The following is a 20,768-nucleotide window of genomic DNA, read 5'->3' as shown; positions in this document are numbered from 1 at the left end:
CATATGGTGGTTGAGGAAGAAACTGTCCATAGTTTGTTCATTGAGTCTGTAACTTTTCGGTGGGCTCTCCATAGACCATAAGTAACTATTCTCTTATATAGGATATTTGATAGATGGGAAAAATGACGACTTTAATTTTTATATATTTTAATATAAAATTTGTAATTTTTTCTTAGATCTTCTACTTCGTAAGCAATTTGTTTGAAACATGGTGAAGAAACACACGGATAAGCAATTAGATACTATTTTAGATATGATTTGTAATTAATTTAAAAGTTAACAGGACTATATGTAAAAAATAATAATTAATCTTAATTTATAATTATTCGTAATTTTGGTCCTATTTTTTTCACACAATTTTTATCCCTTAATTTTTTATCATTTATAATTTTGTTGAATTTTCAATTTAAGTATTCAAAGTATTTTTTTTACTTGGACATGACGATTAGGTTAAAAACATCAAACTGATGGCTTCTAAACTAAACATCGAACGAAGTTTATATATTATTAAAAATTAAGAGATATAAATTGTATCAAAGGAAATTTAGGGACCAAAATAGTAGATAAATAAAATTCAAGGAGCTAAATTTGAAGAAAACAAAATTGCAACTAAATATATTTGTTTGCTATGAGTTCTCATTTTAGTATAATTTAGGGATAAGTATGTTTTTCATCCCTGTACTAACATGCTAAATTGGAAATCGTCCCTCTGTCAAAGTTTATATAAAAATGATCCTTTTACTTTTATAATGAGTGAAAAGTATCCTCCAGTATAAACAGCGTTAAATATTTACTGACTTGGCAAACGGCGTAGATGACATGTCAATTTTTTATTTCAACAACTGTTACTGCAATTAAAATATTTAAAATCTAATTGCTTAATCTTTTCTTTTTAATTTACCGTTGGGAGAGATTCTAGGGTTGTGGTTTCCTTAAAGGGTCGCACCAGGAACGCTCGCACCATTGATCGATCTGCACCAGGAAAGGCTCGCACCAGCTTCAGGCCGTAGAGCAACGTGAAAAATCATCTGCGAAAGTCGATCTAAACTTGGAGTGTGGTTTCGTTGAAGAACGGGTAAGTGATTTCGATTTGGAGTTCGTGTAGGGTTCGTAAACAATGAATAGGGTAAAGTTTTTTTAATTTTGTTAAAGACAGGTTGTTGGTGATGAAATCCCATGGCGAGAGCTCTGCATACATTCGCAGAAATTCTGGAACGAAGAGTGTTGGTGCCTCAAGTTCGTTCTCGGGTCTAAGAGGCAAATTATGTGGTTGTGGGGAAAAAGTAGTGCTTCTGCAAGCAAACACGACGAAGAACAAAGGAAGATTTTTTTGGAGATGTAGGAACTGGAGAGTAAGTTCTTTTAATTCTGTTTTTGTTAGAGAAATAATTTATGATTGGTTTTGTTGATGTGTTTTTGTTTTAAGTGTAGAGTGATGATAACTGTAAGTACTTTGAATGGGTTCATGATGGTGAAGAAAGTGTGATGGAAGAAAAACCAGAAATAGAGGAAGAAGATGATGAATTAGTTGCTGTTAACGACAAATATGTGATACAACTGATTAGGAAAAATACCAAGTTGAAGTTAAAATTAGAGGCAGAGATGACAGCAGGGAAGATACAATTTTATATTTTCGTTGTGGCTTGGATTTTGACATTAATGTTTGGTGTAATTATGTGTTTAAAGAGCAATTGTTCAGTTAACTAACAAAGTTTGTGTTTTAATAGCGTGCTGTCATTGTATTTCATAATGTATCAGACCCTTGCATCAATGGTTAAGTTCTGTTTTTTGTGAATCAGTTTCACCTTCTTCACTTTAACGCTGGAAAACTGAGTTGATTTAGTACCTATTACATTACCACATTATGATCTGCTGAATTCAATTAATCGAACAATACGCATGTAAATTAAACCACAATGTATTCTTTAATGTGAAACATGTATTGGATCTAAAGCACCGAAAAAAAATTTGATTTCACCGCTCGAAGACATAAAATGCTGTTCAATTCTGATTTCACCGCTAAAAGACATAAAATGTTGGAACAAGTCATAGCTTTTGAACATTAAAATATGGTAAAGTAATAAAAGCTGTTGAAAGTGGTGGCATACAGTATTGTATCAAAAGTTGTACCACAATATTTAAAAGCAAAAAATATTACAAAAGTTGGGCCAAAATATTTAAAAGCGGTGGACCACAATTCCAGAACACTTCACCCAATAATAGTGTGGACCACTCCATATTACAAAAGTGTGGTCCACTTCACATTACAATACAAAGTCTTTACACATTCACATGCTCTAGGCAGTGGGTTGTTGGAGTGTTGAGAACCTAAAGTAGGTGCCATTCCTCTCGTCCCTGCTCCTGGAGTGTTGCTGGTGGAGCTATTGTTGCTGGTTTCCATGGGCGGAGCAATTCTTGTACCTGCAGGTCCCTTTCTCTTTGAAGATTGCTTCCTGATCCTGGTTTTCACCTGTTTTTCAAGAAGACCAAATATGCATCAATTTCAACAATTAATAACAGCTAAATGAAGGTCAGATCTGATATAAACTGGTATTACCCCTATGGTTTTTTTTGGTTGACTTTTGCATCCTCTTATGTTGTGCCCAAATTGATCACATCTTGTGCACTTCATCTTCAAATTTCTTCTGTTGATTTTTGAGTGACTGACAGTTTCATCTGCTTCCCTTCTTCTTAATTTCCTTGGCCTTCCAGCAGGTGTCTTGTATGATGGAGGTAAAATTGGTTGTGAATTGGTTTTTGGCCACATAGGTTGACCATTAATTGGGGAAATTTGTTCTCCATAACAACGTTGGTATGCTGCCTTTTTGTAAAATCTGTGAACATAGTTTTCTGGCTCTTCTAATCTATAATTTATAGCAGTAACAACATGTCTACAAGGGATACCAACTAACTCCCAAAACCAGCATGTACATGAAAGTTGTTTTAAGTCAACTACAAACTTCTCCATGGTAAAACCTTGTGTGACCTCAAACTTATCACCACCAGCCCAAACAACCATCCAATTTCCACTCCTCTCAATTTCCCTATTCAATCTATTTCTTGGTTTAGGCATGACATCACCTTGATATTTTGATACTTTTTCTCTTAAATTTGCAAATCTACTCATCAAATAAGTTCTAATCCACTCCATCATGGTTAAAATGGGTTTGTCTCTAGCTAATAAAATGGTGCTGTTAAATGATTCAGATAGATTATTCATGACTACATCACACTTAGGATAAGAGCTAAATGCATGTTTGCACCAACATTTGGTGGGAATCTTTACTAACCAGTTATGAGCTTCTTGATTAATCTTTTTCAGTTCCTCCATTTTAGCCTCCCATGCTTGGTAATAGGTAGCTTTAGCAGCTGCCATCATCAAATCCCGAATTAAAACCCCACCTCTGAACTTTTTTTTGTAGTTGTTGTACAAATGACGAAGACAAAATCTATGCTCAACACCTTCCAATATCTCGTCAAAAACAAGCAACAGTCCCTGCCAGTTATTTTAATCATATTATTTGCAATAAATACATAAAGCATATACTAAACGAAGAAGAGAATAAACATAAAAAGTTTTACCTTTTGCTGATCGGAGATGAAAACCCATCTATTTGTCTGCATATCACCAATGTCATCCAATAAGAGCGTCAGAAACCACCTCCAAGTTTCTTTACATTCGTTTTCAACCACAGCAAAAGCAAGGGGAAAATATTGATCATTAGGATCTCGGCCTACAGCAACCAACAATTGCCCACCATATTTAGTCTTGAGATGACACCCATCAACAACAATAAAAGGCCTACAACCACCTAAGAAACCCTTCTTGCAACCATCAAGGCACATGTAAAAACTTTCAAATCTTGGCTGGAAATTAGGAATAGGCTCACTGAATTTAATCTTACAAGTTGTTCCACTCCCAACTCTCCTCAATTCTGCCATGTAATCAAATAACAATGAATATTGTTTAGCAGCATCCCCCTCTAGTACATCCAATGCTCTGTGCTTAGCTTGCAAAGCCGTCCATGGACTAATTCCAATGCTGTGTGTAGGGATGGCAACGGGGCGGGGCGGGGACGGGTTTCGCTATCCCATACCCATCCCCGCATAAAAAATTCATCCCCATCCCCATACCCAAACCCAACGGGTATCAAATTTTTTTCCCATCCCCATCCCCACCGGGTAACGAGTATAATCTCGTACCCATACCCGTACCCGTGTTCTAACTACTTCAATATTAATTTTTATAAAAGAAAAAAAATTACGGTAAAGAAAACATAATATTATGAAATATTCAATATTAGGAGGATTTTCTTCGATGCCAAATACCTTAAAATAAATTATAATTGTTTACATTTTATATTAGAATACCAAATAAAATTTCATGTGAACCAAAACATTTGTTAAATTTGCAAACTACAACATTGATGAACTTAGTTGATAAAATTAAAAAATATTTCAAAAAAATATAAAAGGAAAACAAATATTTAAATTAAAATATATTTTAAATGTTTGTTTACTTCAATTTTTTAAATTCTAATGAATATCTTTTTTATACACTAATAAAAGTTATAATATATCACTTGATCAAAATGACACAAAGAATAAATAATAAACATAATAATAAAAGGAAAACAAATATTCAAATTAAAATATATTTTAAATGTTTGTTTACTTCAATTTTTTAAATTATAATGAATCTCTTTTTTATACACTAATAAAAGTTATAATACATCACTTGATCAAAATGACACAAAGAACAAATAATAAACATAATAATAAAATTTTGACATAGATTTTGTATCTTTTGAACTTCAATATATGTTGGATAGTGACAAAAAAATATTCATAGCAATTACATTAAATTTTTATATTGTAGTAAATAAAAGTTATTTATACAATTAAAGTGGAAAAAATTATAGTATGATTAATAGTGAGTTATAAAATAACAAATAATTAGATAGAATATATCAAAATATTATTCTACATGATGAAAATAAACAATAAATAAAAATATTAAAAGACTAACAAATGTGTGTTTTAGAAATAATTTGAGAGACTATCGAAAGAAATCGCACAAAGAAAATCAAATGTATAATTAAGGTATGATAAAATGAAAAATACCTTACAGAACTAATTATTAAATTATGTTTGAAGTGGTTAAAATTAAATAGAAATATCATTAGTGACCAAAAAATTTGTCATTAAATTACATATAAATTAGTAATTAAATTGGTCACTAAATCAAGTACAGATTCGATCATTGAATCGGTCACTAATTTAGTCATTGATTCAGACAATAAATCAACTACTACCACCAATGACGAAAAATAGTGACTGATATGGGTTACTGACTAAATCAGTCACCATTTCATGTTTTTCTTGTAGTGAATTATCATATACTATTCCTAAATATCATTATATATATATATATATATATAATTTTAACCACTTCAAACAGAATTTAAAGTGAAAAAATTACATTATGATTAATAATGAGTTATAAAATAAAAAATAATTAGATAGAATATATCGAAATATTATTCTACATGATGAAAATAAAAAAAATAAATAAAAATATTAAAAAACTAACAAATGTGTGTTTTAGAAATAATTTGAGAGACTATCGAAAAAAATCACACAAAGAAAATCAAATGTATAACTAAGGTATGATAAGACGAAAAATATCTTAGAGAATTAAGAAAACTTTTCAAATATTAACATATAATTAATGGTTGAAAAATAACGAAAATTATTTTAATGAAACAAAAGAGTTCTTCAAATTAAACAAAAATTAATAATAATAATAAGTAAAGAATTTTTTTTATATTATCTTAAATTGAGAGTATAAACATTCTCATGTGAAAGAAAAATTTATAATAAATAAAAATATTAAAAAATAATATAAATATTCAAATGTGAGGCATAATTTTTTTTTAATTAACATACATCATTTTAACATAATTACATAAAGGTTATGATAAGATAAAAAATATATTGGAGATGAGAATGAGTTTCATGACAAATGAAATAATTAAAAGAAATAAAAATAGAAAAAAAAAAATATATATATATAGGGGTTACTTGATTAATTGTGAATATTTTAATAATTTAAACGAGAATGGAGATATGGCGGGGACGGGTATTATGGCGGGTATATGTACATCCCCATACCCATCCCCATACCCAACTGAAAAAGTCAGGGATTCCCCATACCCATACCCATACCCAGTCAATGCGGGGATTCCCCGTCAAAACGGGGACGGGTTCGGGCAATACCCACGGGGACGGGTTTATTTGCCATCTCTAGCTGTGTGATTTCTTAATGTCATCCGTAATTTCATTTGCTGACATATTGCCAACATTTCTAAACTTATCCATAACAACTTTTGATACCCACTCTATATTGGCATTTTTGTTGTTAAAAACTCTTGCACATTGATGTACATCAACTAATGTTTTAACTCTAAAGCTATGACATGAGCCAACTTTGCTTACCAAAATTAAAAACCCACATCTTTTTTTGCAGACAGCTCTGACTCTTACTTTGTCCATTTTCACAAATTCAACCTGCCTCCCATTCAAAACTGCATGTTCTCTAATTGCTTGTTTGACCTCTTTCAATGAACAAAATTCCATTCCAAGCTTAAACTTGAAGCTCTTACACATATCATCACTTTTGAACTTTGAGAAATTGTCATTCCCTTCAACATCACTGCCTAAATCTTCGCTGCTATATTCTTCATCTATTTCATGGTCTTCAACATTTTTATTTGCCTCAAAACCGCCAGGTCCAATGTCTTCGGCCCCTGTTTCAGAACTTAGGTTAAATCCTTCAGCAAATTGTCTCCATCTATTAAGAACGTCCTGAATGTTTCTTCGTGGTCCATCATCCATCCCAAAACCATCTTCTCTATCTTCACATAATTCTGCATCACTGCCGTCCAAAACCACATCTTGAACTGACCCTTCTTCATCAATATCAGCTCCCTCACCAACCTTTCCATTATGGTCTTCACCCTCACCAACCTTTCCATTATGGTCTTCACCCTCACCAACCTCTCCATTATGCTCATGACCCTCACCAACTTCTCCATTATGTTGTTGACCCTGACCTTCATTACCAACTCCAACCTCTCCATCAAATTCAGCACCAACATCCTTATTAGTACCCTCACATTCAGCCTCACTACTTGGACAACCTTCAATTAACTTCACAATCTCAACATTTTGTGTTTTAGTAATTGTATGCTCCACATAAATATCTACTTCATCTCTACTTTGCTCTGCATAAGTGGATAACTCCATGGCATCCTTGTCCAACACAAGAAGTTTCAAATCTCTATTTATGCTTCCCTTACTGGGCTTCCACCACAACTTGAATTCACCAACATATTTAAATTCCTTGACTATATTCACAGCTTCAAAATATGACCACATATCAGGATCAACATTATGTATCCTATGTTTCTCCCCCACCCACGTAAACCAACTGCTTTTTCGCCCTCACAAATTTCCCCATGTGGTGAACTGTTAAATTGAACCTACTTTCCCCCATTTCATTCAATTTCTAACACTGATTCAAAAAGATAACCCCAAATTACAATGTGTTTCAAAACTATGAAATCATATGCGGACGAAAATCAAAATCAAAAATAAAAAATCAAAATCAAAAACTAATAAACCATACCTTCACTGTCGCGGACGAAAACCCTAGGATTCACTCTCGCACTTCTCGCACTTCTCGCACTGTTGCAGTACACGAAAACCCTATTGGGTTCTTGATCAAAATTCGTAGACTGCGCACCTGATAAGCCTCTCTCAGTGGCACACTACCGTCACAGCACTCACAAACCACTCAATGGCACACCATCGTCACACAATCAGACCTTCGCATTTGTTTTCCACTCACGACACCCTTCGCGTTTTTTTCCCACTCACCAAGGTTTACCTAAAATGTTTAGAACTTTAAAACGTAATATGTTAAAGTATTTAGTTTACCTAAAAACTTAATAACTTTAAAACATATTATTTAAAAGTATTTACTTTAAAACGGTTAATTAAATAAATCAATTAGATTTTAAATATTTTAATTGCAGTAACAGCTGTTGAAATAAAAAATTGACATGTCATCTACGCCGTTTGCCAAGTCAGTAAATATTTAACGCTGTTTATACTGGAGGATACTTTTCACTCATTATAAAAGTAAAAGGATCATTTTTATATAAACTTTGACAGAGGGACGATTTCCAATTTAGCATGTTAGTACAGGGATGAAAAACATACTTATCCCTTCTTTTTTCTATTTTTTGAAGTATTTCATAAAAATAAAATCGTGACAGAATATATATTTTAAAGTCAATAATACTTTGGATGGATAGTAATTGATCACGATTCTATCATCATCAAACTTGAAATTGGATCAATCAACTATAGATCCATTGTCAAGTATACCAATAGCATGTTGGTTACATTCATCTCAACTAGCAAAGAAATGACAAAGGAGCAGGCATTCATGATAAATCATAGATGAATTGGGAATTTTTCTTTTTTTAACTTTCTGATAAATTTCAATAGAATTTGTCTTGTGTCAGCAGACACAAGCTCCTTTGTTTCGAGAAATCTTTTTTTTCTTTCAAAAATCTATTTACTTTACATGATTTGTTTTTTGAAATTAGGAACTATTTAAATATAATTTAAGCAAATATAACCCGTTTAACAAAATTTATCCCAAGAGTTCTTTACAAATTAAAGTTGAAGTTTTCATCAACAAATTGCCTTCAATCAAGAAATCCTATTTTCTCAATGTTAAATTCGTAACAAGTACCATTTCCCTGCACACAAGGCTTGAGAGTGTTTGCTAACATGATTTTAAACCTTGGCATCTACTTCCTCCGAAAACAAGTTATTTCTCAATGTCATCTTTCCGACAAAGATCCTCTATGGTGTTCTTCAAAATTTGAACGTCTCTCTCTAATGAAAGCAATTTTGGCCCACTATAGTACACAAAAAGATCCAATAGGATTTATAATTTCAGGCCAACATGTATGAAGAACCCACGACCACATTCCGCAGAATTTGGATGCCAAAAAATTTTCCACATGACATGTTTATGTTACCAGACCTTAGTTTTTGACAACTGATTTGGAAGCATTTGAAGCTTTTCGTCACAAGGACGTGTTAGGTTGGCAGGACTTGGTGATAAAATGTCCCAATGTCAATTTTTGTTTATAATTTTATGTTACTAATTCTTTTTCCTATATCTATATTAATCGTTGTTGAGTAAACTTTAGAAAACGAATTAAAGATAATTTTCATTTATATATTCGAACTTAAGATTAAAGAAAATACGTTAAATATCAGTGGATTAAGGACTTCTTCATATTGTATATAATATATTTGATACATAAATTTTATCTATTAAACATATAATCATTAACTTGATGTTATCTTTATCGAAAATACACTACCAATAAAATTTGAGTCTAAATTATATAATTATATAAGAGAATGATACTATTTTCAATTCATAATTTTAAGAAATAAATGTGTGAGTTTTGATCCTCATATATTATTAAGGTTTCTTAATTTTATATTTGATATAAAATTTAAACTTATATTTAAATTTTAAAATATGATCTTTCAAATATAAAAGATGTTCCATTTTGTTTTCTCATAAGATTAAGATAAAGATAAAGATAAAGAGAAAATAATATAAGAGAGACGTGATATTATTTTCCTTGTAAATGCCACCATAATCATTTCTTACATTTTAGATTTTAATAATTTAATTTAACTCTAATGTCACTTGATATCTACAAAATAACTTTTAAAAATAGTTATGCTCTTGACTAAACCTAATATTATATTAGCATCTTACCCTATAACTTTAACTAAATAAATAATAATCCTAACATATTTAAATATTATATATATGACTGAAAAATAACAACACTCGGAACATTTCTTAAATAAATTTTGATAGTTTTAGAAATGAGTCTCTATTACACTGCAAAAGAATTGAGAAAACCAAGGAATCAAACAAAAGGCATAAAATCCATGATTGATATTGTGGAGATGCTTTTATTACAGAGAAGGTGGGAGACAGCAGGACAAGTTCATCTGTGTGTGTGGCAGTGTATGGTTTAAAGTCTACACCTTTTTTTTCTCATACTGTGATACACCACTTGCAGTAACACTCACACTACATAAGGGATAAATTAACCTCAATTTCTAAGCAATCTTTTGTCTCATAAACTTTATCATTATTCCATCTCCTTTAATCATTCCACTACTCTCCTGTTTTTGTTGCTTCTCTTTGCAAATATATTCTTTAATATATTTTTTACACCTTTTCTCTTTTAACCAACTAACTGTGCAAATATTCTTAGGTTACATTCATAACTTGTGTTGGAATATTTAGTTTTAAGCTAAGGCCAATTAAACAAAGAATATAATTTGAATAGGGTAGTTAGTAATGGAGACCACATATTTAATTCTTTGATTCCACCCAATCTCAATTCTGATGAGCTGACCTAAGGTTACTGTAGTTTATATCTTTTATTATTATTATTATTATTATTATTATTATTATTATTATTATTATTATTATCGTAGCAAAATCAATGTTCTATTAAGAAATTAACTTTGTTCATTTTCCATTTTTTTCTGTAACCAGTGCCAATTGGTGATTTACTTAGTTTTTGAATGACTCATAATATTGTTAGATAGAAGAAAAAAAATCATTATTTTAACTTTTGTTGTCCATTAACCGCATTAACCAATAATGTAATTATGACGTTGTTGACTTATCAAAAAGTTATTTAGAAAGTTAACCAAGTTAAGTGAACATGGGTGTATAGTTGAACACACACCACCTAGTCTTCTTTTATTGGAGATTGAAGTGAAAAGCAAAAATCATCTTTATTTGGGACTAGGGATGAGACAGGTGAGGGTTGTGAATTTAAATATTCCAATTTTACTTGTAAATTTAAATTTTTATCATAGTCATAATTTTAATGCATATTAAATTTTGGAAAATTACATTTTGAATTCCAATTTTTTACTTTCATTCTTTACTTTTGATGTTTTGACATGATTAATGTGAATCATTCATTAACAAGACAATTAATAACCCACATTAAACTACATCAAAAATTAAAAGAAAGTCATAATATTATTATTTCATCTTATAAATGATATATATATATATATATATATATATATTCTTACGATTTTAAATATTAATAAATAATTTTAATATAAAAAGTAAAAATTATAACAAATAAAATATAATATTATTAAGATTTAAAGTTAAAAAAATACAAAATAAAAAAAAATTGTATAAATATAATAAAAAATAAAATAATAATTAGCTAAAGATTAAATAATTATAAAAAGAATATCAAATATTATAATAGCTAAAGAATTGTTAATACAATTTTTTAGATTACCTGAAAAAGTTTAGTAATTTATTAAAAGATAACAAATATGATGACGAGAATGAATAATGTATAGAGATGGATATATAGTGTCTATCAATATTAGAGTTTTCTGTTTCATGTCAAAATCATAAAGAATTCAAAATTTTCATAAAGAGAATTTCATTTACTATCCTATCTGAAATATTTGGATGCAGTTACTAGATGAACAACAATATTCATAATTAATTAATAGAATATTAAATATTTAAATTTAAAATGTGCTAAATAAAAATTAGAAAAATAATATTAAGGAAAAACAATTCATAAATTTTTTTCTCAAAATTTTAAATTAAAAATAGTGTCACAATTTATTATAGTTCAGTTATAATATAACTTTTCTTCAAAACAATTCAATAAAATATGTCCTTTAATTAATTAATTAGAAAGCTTAGAACAATGAGAATTCTAATGTCTAATATTTATAATTTATGATAACTCATTGTAAATGCTATTATACTATATAAAGAGTGCAATGAGACAATCACTTGTTTTTTTACATTCATCGATCAGTATAGAGTAATCAAACTACACGTACAATGATTCAATTATATATATATATATATATATATATATATATATATAGAAAATAGAAAAAAAATTATTACTGTCGCCATGTCATTATTACTTGATAGGAGGGACAAAAAAATTTATAAAAAGAACGGGACTAAAATAGATAAAACTACAATTAAGGACTAAAATAAAATTATGAAGATAATTGAGGAAAAAAATCAAAAGCTTAATAATTTAATTTGATGGCAATTGAAAGTGAGTGGTCTAATCCTGATTTAACAGTCCTAATGTGTGTGTGACTTTTGTCTTAGCAAAAGCTTGACTAAATCCATGGAATCCCTATTGCTTCTGCGTTTGAAGTTGCCATTTGGTAACACAAAGTCCATCATCACTGCACATTCTTCATACCATCACATGAGGATCAGGACGACCATCTCTATTCATCAATAAATAAATAAAAATATATATATATATATATATATATATATTTTTTTTTTTTCATGATGTACAAATACGATATGTGTATCGGATATAATGCGTATCCAATATACCGATATGTTTATTTTAAAAATAATAAGATATAATATGTGATATATGTTTATTGAAAAATACAATAATTATTAAAAACATGATAAATATATTAAATATATGATTGTTATTACATGAATCTAAATTAAAATCATATGTATTAAATTTATTAACATAAACAATTATAATCTATTGTCATCATAAAAGTATTGTTGTCTTATTAATCAAATATTTCATTAGTAAGTATTAATAAATTATCCTAAAATATCATATACAAATACATATTTAACACAAATATGGAACTCATATTGAAGTATCAATGCATTGTATGTCCATGTCTCGCCAACCCTTCTGATTTAGTAGTTATCCATTTGTGAAGGGACAAATGAAAGGGGCAAAAAGGAGGAGCAACACATGTTATGCACAACATCTAGCCTGCAAAGACTTTTGGTGGTATATCAACAATGTGAAAAATCACGATCCTCATCATATATAAATCAATAATTAGTCTTAATGCTTTCTAAACAAGAACTCAACTTCAAAAATTATGATTATTACTAGAAAGGATTAATTAAAGATAATCGGTCAAATCTCTAAACAACTAGTCATCGTGATATTATATATATATATATATATATATATATATATATATATATATATATATATATATATATATATTTCCAGCTGTTCAATAATGTTTGGTATAAGAAAATTAAATAAGTGACAAACTCAAATAGCTGCATTTGATGAGTCATTTGAGGACTTAATCAAGAAAATGTAAAAATAATGAAACATGAGACTAATATAAATAAAAGGACTGATATTATCTCTTATTAAAAGGATTGATATATGAAACTCACTTTTTATTTTTATTTAATATAAAATTTAAACTCACATTTCAATTTTTAATGTTATTTAATATTTATAAAAATAACTAAAACAAACCGGTATGTCAATTGCAAGAGAGCCCCTCCCTGCACCATTATTGAGACAGCTGGGTAACCTTTCCTCCGCACCTTGTTTAAGGAGAGAAAAATTATTGAGCAGTAGAAAGTAAGAAAAATTATTACATAATAAGAAAACATATCGTAGATTCAAAACAAAAATCACATAATGCATCGTCAATTGTTTATTTAGAATTTAAGTTTATACTTAATTTAATCTCAACAAAAACCAGTTCAATAAACAAATATTCAAATATTGTCTCTTATTTATATTTTTTTCCTCACATAAACTCCAGATCTCTGAACGTATACTTTAATATGATATTTTTAACATTTTTTTATAAATTAAAAATCTTGAATGTGTATCACATAATGTATTAAATGGAAGCATGAACTGGTCCGAACTATTAAACAATTTCTGAGAAATTCAATGGCTACAGTTCCAAGCAGTTGGCTGGTCCATAATCTAAGTGTTCCTTGGTGGGGGCACCTAATCCCTGGTTTGGTTAAGGCAAGATGAAGATGATCCACATTATGTCATCAAATTAATTGTTGAAGATGATGGTCAAGCAGCTTGCAATTTCCATTGGAACACTGACAAAAAGTCTCTGCTTCTGTACCCCCCACCTCATTAAAGTGAACAAGAAAATATATCACAATTGTTAGTAATATAGTTTTATTCAAAGTCTTACGTTGTTCACCGAAGATAAGGTTTACGGTATATAAGTTATATAAGTTGGTACAAACTAGTTTTTATAAGAGTTAAAATTTATTTTTTTAACATGATATTAGAATTATAAGTTAAAATTTATTCTAACAAAATGAGCTGTTTGTTGAATTTATTGTTTCATTTGTTATTAAATTGTTATTAATCAGATTATCCATTAATATCATACCTCTACTTGAGAAAGTGTGTTGAAAATTTCATAAAAGTAAAATTGATTTACAATAAATAAATAAATATATATATATATATATATAATATAAGTGATGGAAATTTATTTTATAAATCAATTTTATAAAATTAAGCTAATATTAAAGTTTATTTCTTAATAAGTTCCTTCGTGAAGCAATCCCGGTGTATTTAGTTTAACCATGCAAGAAAACAAAATGGTTTGTTTAAATTTAGAGGCTTAAGAGTGTTATTAACCTTTTAGTCATGAATAGATTAAGTAGTAAGTTATAGGTTATAACTGTTGCCAAAACCAAATTTTCGATGTCTAAACACGGTTGTTCCCACTAATTGTGATAAAAAAAAGCCACGTTTTGGGGGGTTGGATTGTGGACTCTGGAGATGAATACTTAGTTCTCAATTAATGGTTGAATTGAGAAGGTGCCCACTTAATTAATACCTTTCACTTCTCTCATCTTCATACCAAAATATACTGTATTGACTCATTCTTATATCTTCTATAAAGAATATCATTATGATTTTTTTTATCCTCATATACCCTCTATGAGTGTTATATTGAGCAAATACTTTGATAGTTCAGATTATTTTTAATAGGAATGGAAAACTACTAAATATTAAGTAGTGTTATTTTTTCGGTTCAATATATCATTTCATATTTATGTATTTTATCATTTAATTAAATTAATCTCATTATTTTTCATACTCACTCTAATTATACCAGTTCAGAGAGACTTTGAAGTGATACATCGAATATTATTCTTAAATATTACGTTTATATCTAATCATTTCAATCATTTTATTTTATGGCAATTATTTTAAACAGTTTTAATATTGTCTCTGCTTCCCAGCAGGGACATAATTATAATTTTGAAAAATTGAGCTGGCATCATTATATATATTTTTTATTTAAAAGAAATTGAGAGAGAGCATGTACAAAACAAAAACCACTCTCTTCAGCACATACACACATACATACCCAGTTGCCACACTTAATGCTTTGACCAACTCTCTATTCTTTTTAAATTTTTGGTGTAAAGTAAAACTCTCTTTATTATTATATTCCAGGTTTTAATGCTTTATCCATTCCTTCACTTTTCTTGTTACCCCATGTGCTAAAAGCAAATTCTCTTTTACTTAGCCTTCCTTTCTGTTCCTTCCATTTCTCAAATCAGACATTTTGGCTTCTACTTTAGTAGTTCGGCATACAATTAACAGCTAAAGCAATTCTCTCTCTGTCTCTGTCTCTGTCTTTCTTTCTTCTGCTGTCCCATTCTAAACAAATACTGACTCAGATGAAAAATTAAGAGTTTTTGAGCTGATCCTGAGGAAATTTAGGCCATGATCTTTTCCTTCTCATAAAGCGATAAAGATCAGATTTCAGGAAACAAGTTCAGATAATTTAGCTGCCATGAAGGAGTTTCCTTCTTGCTTTGGAGAAAATGGTGTTCAGGTTGTAGATTCCTCCTATTCAAGTACAACAAGGGGAGCTCAAAATGTTGTTACTTGTGTCTATCAGTGTAAGTTAGGAGGCCGTTCATTCTTGATTACTGTCTCCTGGACCAAATATTTGATGGGACAAGGCTTGAGTGTGGGAATCGATGAATTGGGTAATCATTGTCTCTGCAAGGTTGATATAAAGCCATGGTTGTTCTCAAAGAGAAAAGGGTCAAAGAATTTGGAGGTTGAGTCTAGCAAAATCGATATACTTTGGGATTTGAGCTGTGCTAAATTTGGTTCCGGGCCTGAACCGTTGGAGGGATTTTACTTGGTTGTTGTGTTCAACCAAGAGATGGTCTTACTCCTCGGGGATCTGAAAAAGGAGGCATGCAAGAAGATTGATGGTGACTATGCTTGTGCTAACTCGGAAGCCGTTTTTATTGCAAAGAGAGAGCACATTTTTGGGAAGAAGTTTTACGGTGCAAAGGCTCAGTTTTGTGACAAGGGCCAAGTGCATGATGTGAGAATTGAGTGTGACACACTTGGGCTTAATGATCCATGCCTTGTGATCCGAATTGATAGCAAGACGGTGATGCAGGTGAAGCAACTCAAGTGGAAGTTCCGGGGAAATCACACTATTTTGGTGGATGGTGTAGCAGTGGAAGTGTTTTGGGATGTACATAATTGGCTCTTTGGAAATGCTCTGGGAAATGCGGTTTTTATGTTCCAAACTTGCATTTCAACTGAGAAGATGTTCGCAAACCAATCTGTTTCTGATCCTTCTGTTCTCACATGGGCTTACTCTCAGCAGTTCAGGGATTCCCAGTTGCAAGGTCTTGGATTCTCTCTCATTTTGTATGCTTGGAGAAATGAGTAATCAGTGTAGGAGTTAAGTTATGGAATCTTATTCTTGAGTACTAAACTGGTATTGCCAGCCACACAGTTTTCAGCAATCATGCGATCAAATTACATGAAACTCATAAACTCGTTTTTTTTTTCTGCCTTAGTACTTTATATTTTTTTCTTCTGTTTAATTCAATTGCACGTATATATACAACTAGTCATCCATATTCTGGAATAACCTTCTTGGGGTTTCTAAATCTCTGATTCTGTTTCTTGCTGAAATTAGTCATTAGATATATGGTTACTGAGAGATGAAAGGTGCGTAGAACAAAAGCTTTTTGGTGGTATCACTGTTGTCGAGGAATTTCTGCTTCTAAGAAAAATAACAAAGACGGTATTGAAGCTTTGATTGACTTTCACCTTGACGTTTAACTTAAACCCTAAGCTTCAAATGTTTTCCATTTTCAACGATCACCCAGATACAAAAACACGATTTTGACAGTTTTTATGGACTTTCAGTTCCGACGTTTAACTTTAAGCTCAGGCTTCAAATTTTTTATTTTGATTTCCATTTTCAACAACCAACCTAAAACAACAGCAGCACGACTTTTGACCTTTTGAACAGGACTAAGTTCTTGCTGATGGCTTAACTGTCACAACCTGAAGGGAAATTCGCCGAGTTTCCATCAACCTTTTTAGAATCTTTTTCTATTCATACCGGGGAGGGAAAGAATGTGCCAAACTTATCTTATTCTCTCCAAATGCTAGGTTAAATGTCCTAAAATCAACTTTTGTGTATGTGTTTGTGCATATATATTGTCAAGTGAGGTAAATGACCAAGCAATGAGCCCTTTTAACACCATTTATTTTGCTTTAAACTAAGCACAGGCTTTTGATATACAAAGGGATAACTTTAATCTCATAATCTTCTGTGTTTGTAATTTTCAACTATTTTGGCTTGGAAATTATTTTGCCTTAGACTTTATTGATGGAATGATACAGAATGTTCATGATGGTGGACTCTGCAGCAGATTGTTTGACTATTTTTTACCAAAGAAAAGTCCTTCCCACTTCTTTCGCTTTTAACCTTTCGTTAGATAAATAACATCTTACGAACCTTTAATTTAGTGAATATGTTTCTCTGTACAAATCTGAATAAATTCTGGACGACTTTTTGTACAATACAAAAGCTAACAACACAAATTTTTAAACAATAACTACTGCTTCGTAGCTCTGACCGAAGCTTTTGAAAAGATAAATGCTTCTTAGTTGTGACAGAAAGATATTTTCACAGATTTAGGGAACAATTCTCTAATTTAATTCAACCAAAATAAATCATAAGTTCATACCATGCGCGTCCAGTGTGAGAAGACAAGGTCAAATATTTATCATCAAGACTTGTACATCACCCTGTTATCTCCAAGCCAATTGGCAGTAATACGAACACGTACTACTCAGTAATTGAATATACAAATACAAACAGATACACAGAGCGAGGAAAGAAGGCGTAAAAGATGGATACAACTCGGGTAAGAATAATACGAATCACTGATTCTTCTTCCCTTGACCAAATGTGTCTTCAACACCATTTGTAACTCTTTCTCTGCGCTCAGCAATCATCTCTGAATATGCCTGACAACAAACAAGAAATTCTTGCTGAAAATTACTGCAAAAGCATTTGAAAACACGAGAACTCAACCTAGATTCTTAATTCTCTTTTAATAGATGCCTTGTTATCAGATAGAATTTAGTGCTACTTATTTTCAATTAAGAACTCGACAGAATTCTTTACTTATTTTTATCAGAGTTCTAATTTATTTCTCAACTAGACACAAGAGAACCCTCATTTTGAAATGAAAATTTGATTTCTTTTTAAAGCTTAAATAACCTGTAGTTGCTTATTTAAGCGATTTCTATAATAAGTCCTTTACTTCACATACAGTCACTTTAAGTGTAATGATAATTTAACAAAAAGATGAATATAACTTCTGAAATAAAAGGGGTTCAAAATGTAAGTAAGCACAAACTTGATTCCACATAACTTTCTCAACTGCAAACGCTAATACCATGTAGAACATGTAGTGTCTTTGGATGATTTTTCCGTAAGTCCTTCTAGGAAAAAGGAAAGAAAATAATATATATATATATATATATATATATATATATATATATTTGACTTCTCCACAAGCTAAAATTAGCTGGTGTAAAAGTTAGAAATAAAAAAATAGAAAAATTATATAGGAAACCTCCTCTATATTATTTCATGTATAAATTAATTTTAGCCTATAAAAATATTCCAATTTTTTTCTTATCTTTCTATGCTAGAAGAAATTTGTGGAAAAACTCATCTAAACATGTTCATTTATTGGTAATATATCTCATTCTCTCTAATTTCAAGAAACACACGAACCATTTCTACATCAATTTCTCTTAAGGAAACAAGACGTGAACAAATCACTACATAAACCAAAATTGATGCTTTATTTCCTAAGCACGCTGAAAGCCTCTGACTAAAATCTGGCAGGTACCTATGAGGGAGTAAAACGACATGAAATTTTAATCACTACGAGTGTTCCATCAACAAAAGAAAAATTTTAAGGTAATCTCAAAATCCCACTGAATCGAAGATTCATAAGCTCAGACTCAAACACTTACCACATGTGCCCTGCCCTAACAGGCAGATATTTAAAGAGCAGATTACATAGGCACTTTCAGAAGTTTTTGAAGATGTCACGAGCCTTTTAATTCTTTTATCCCACACTAATTCCTTTCAAGTATATGAAAAAGACTACACCGATATATTCCATATATTATAATAATTTTCTTTAATTGTTTAAAAAAAAAGTATACAGTATCCCTTGCAAGAAAACTTCACCTGACGTCAAGCTAATTTAAGGTCTAGATGAATTTCTTCAAAAACACTTTTGGAAAGAAAATAAAAAGAAAAATTATAATTAATTTCTCCATAGTTGTAGAAAAATCCATCTAATCTTTTTGACTTAATTTTTTCCCTAAGAAATGCTTGAAGTAAAATATGGTCAAGCATGTGTTCCCTCTTAGTTTTATACCCTAAACCAGAATAAGCAAATAAAGAACCGTGTTATGAAAAGCAAAAGAAAAAGATAAAAAAAGAAGTACGCAGATAAGAGAATGTGCTGACGAACCTTGGGATAAGAATAGAGGAAAATGTACCACCATGCACATATTAGCGACGATACAAACGAAGTGACTAAGAGAGAATTCAAAATCAACCAACTAATGGCAATAACTGCAAGCCCCGTGAGCGCTATTGTCCAGGGTTGACACCTAACCAAAATATCAAAAAGGATAAACAATCAACCACCAATGACGAAGTGTCACTAAACACCAAAAACAATGTTAAATTATGCTTTCAAAATTCCAATATCAATGTACAATTACAACAATTCCGTAGACCAAAATACTTACTTTTAACAAAATTAGGGATTAAAAGGGCAGTTAATAGAAATAATTGGGGAAGTTGACCAACCAAGAGGGTTTGGTGTCCCAAACAGAATCGTATTCGAGGGAGAGGTGGTTGAGGTAACCCTCCATGTCGTTGACCACGCCATTTTCGTCGAAGAAAGAAGGGTCTTTGGAATCGCTGGGATTGATACCAAAGACGATGGTTTTGTTGGGGAACGATGTGGGGAAAGTGAAGGAAGAAGGAAAACGGTGATGCGAATTGGGATTGTGTGTTTGTGTGGGTAATCTATTGGAGAGTGGAAATGGCAACACCGACATGAGTGTTATCATCGTTTCAAAGAACGCCGGTTACTACTGTCTGCAACTGCAAACCCTGTAAATAAAAGGACATAGAATTTGCCAATTTATTCAGTTTCTTATTACTATTTTTTTTTGTACATAATTACTACGTAACAGATAGTTATTCTGTGATTTTTAATAAAATTTAATTAATTAAATTATCTTACAAAGATATGCTAAAAATATATTGCTAGCTAGAGCCATCAAAATCACCTATTTCAATTAATCCTGACTTAGATGCTGATTAAAAAAAAAAAGTTAACTAAAAAACCATAAGGTTGAAAAAGACAGTCACGTCAATGAATGCACTCTTCTTTGTTAACACTT

General features: G+C 30.6%; 3 protein-coding genes across 3 annotated transcripts; 1 reads left to right on the top strand and 2 right to left on the bottom strand.

Moving 5' to 3' along the window:
* Nucleotides 1-2,239: 2,239 nt before the first annotated feature.
* LOC114190789 lies at nt 2,240-4,007 on the bottom strand. Its single transcript, XM_028079829.1, has 3 exons — nt 3,583-4,007; nt 2,558-3,496; nt 2,240-2,470 (listed from the first exon to the last, which is right to left on the bottom strand). Exons 1-3 carry the CDS (start codon nt 3,940-3,942, stop codon nt 2,240-2,242), a joined length of 1,530 nt encoding a protein of 509 aa, XP_027935630.1. The 5' UTR covers nt 3,943-4,007.
* Nucleotides 4,008-15,400: 11,393 nt separating this feature from the next.
* Nucleotides 15,401-16,896, top strand: LOC114176184. Its single transcript, XM_028061140.1, has one exon. It carries the CDS (start codon nt 15,787-15,789, stop codon nt 16,690-16,692), a length of 906 nt encoding a protein of 301 aa, XP_027916941.1. The 5' UTR covers nt 15,401-15,786; the 3' UTR covers nt 16,693-16,896.
* A 1,077-nt stretch (nt 16,897-17,973) lies between these two features.
* LOC114178068 lies at nt 17,974-20,490 on the bottom strand. Its single transcript, XM_028063761.1, has 3 exons — nt 20,167-20,490; nt 19,823-19,964; nt 17,974-18,290 (listed from the first exon to the last, which is right to left on the bottom strand). The coding sequence occupies exons 1-3, from the start codon at nt 20,430-20,432 to the stop codon at nt 18,204-18,206; spliced, it is 495 nt and encodes a 164-aa protein (XP_027919562.1). The 5' UTR covers nt 20,433-20,490; the 3' UTR covers nt 17,974-18,203.
* Between the last annotated feature and the right edge of the window lie 278 nt (nt 20,491-20,768).

This window comes from Vigna unguiculata, chromosome 1 (assembly GCF_004118075.2).
Source record: "Vigna unguiculata cultivar IT97K-499-35 chromosome 1, ASM411807v1, whole genome shotgun sequence".
Classification (NCBI taxonomy): domain Eukaryota; kingdom Viridiplantae; phylum Streptophyta; class Magnoliopsida; order Fabales; family Fabaceae; genus Vigna; species Vigna unguiculata.
The sequence above is the reverse complement of the archived record's forward strand: the minus strand, read 5'-3'. Positions and strand labels throughout refer to the sequence as shown.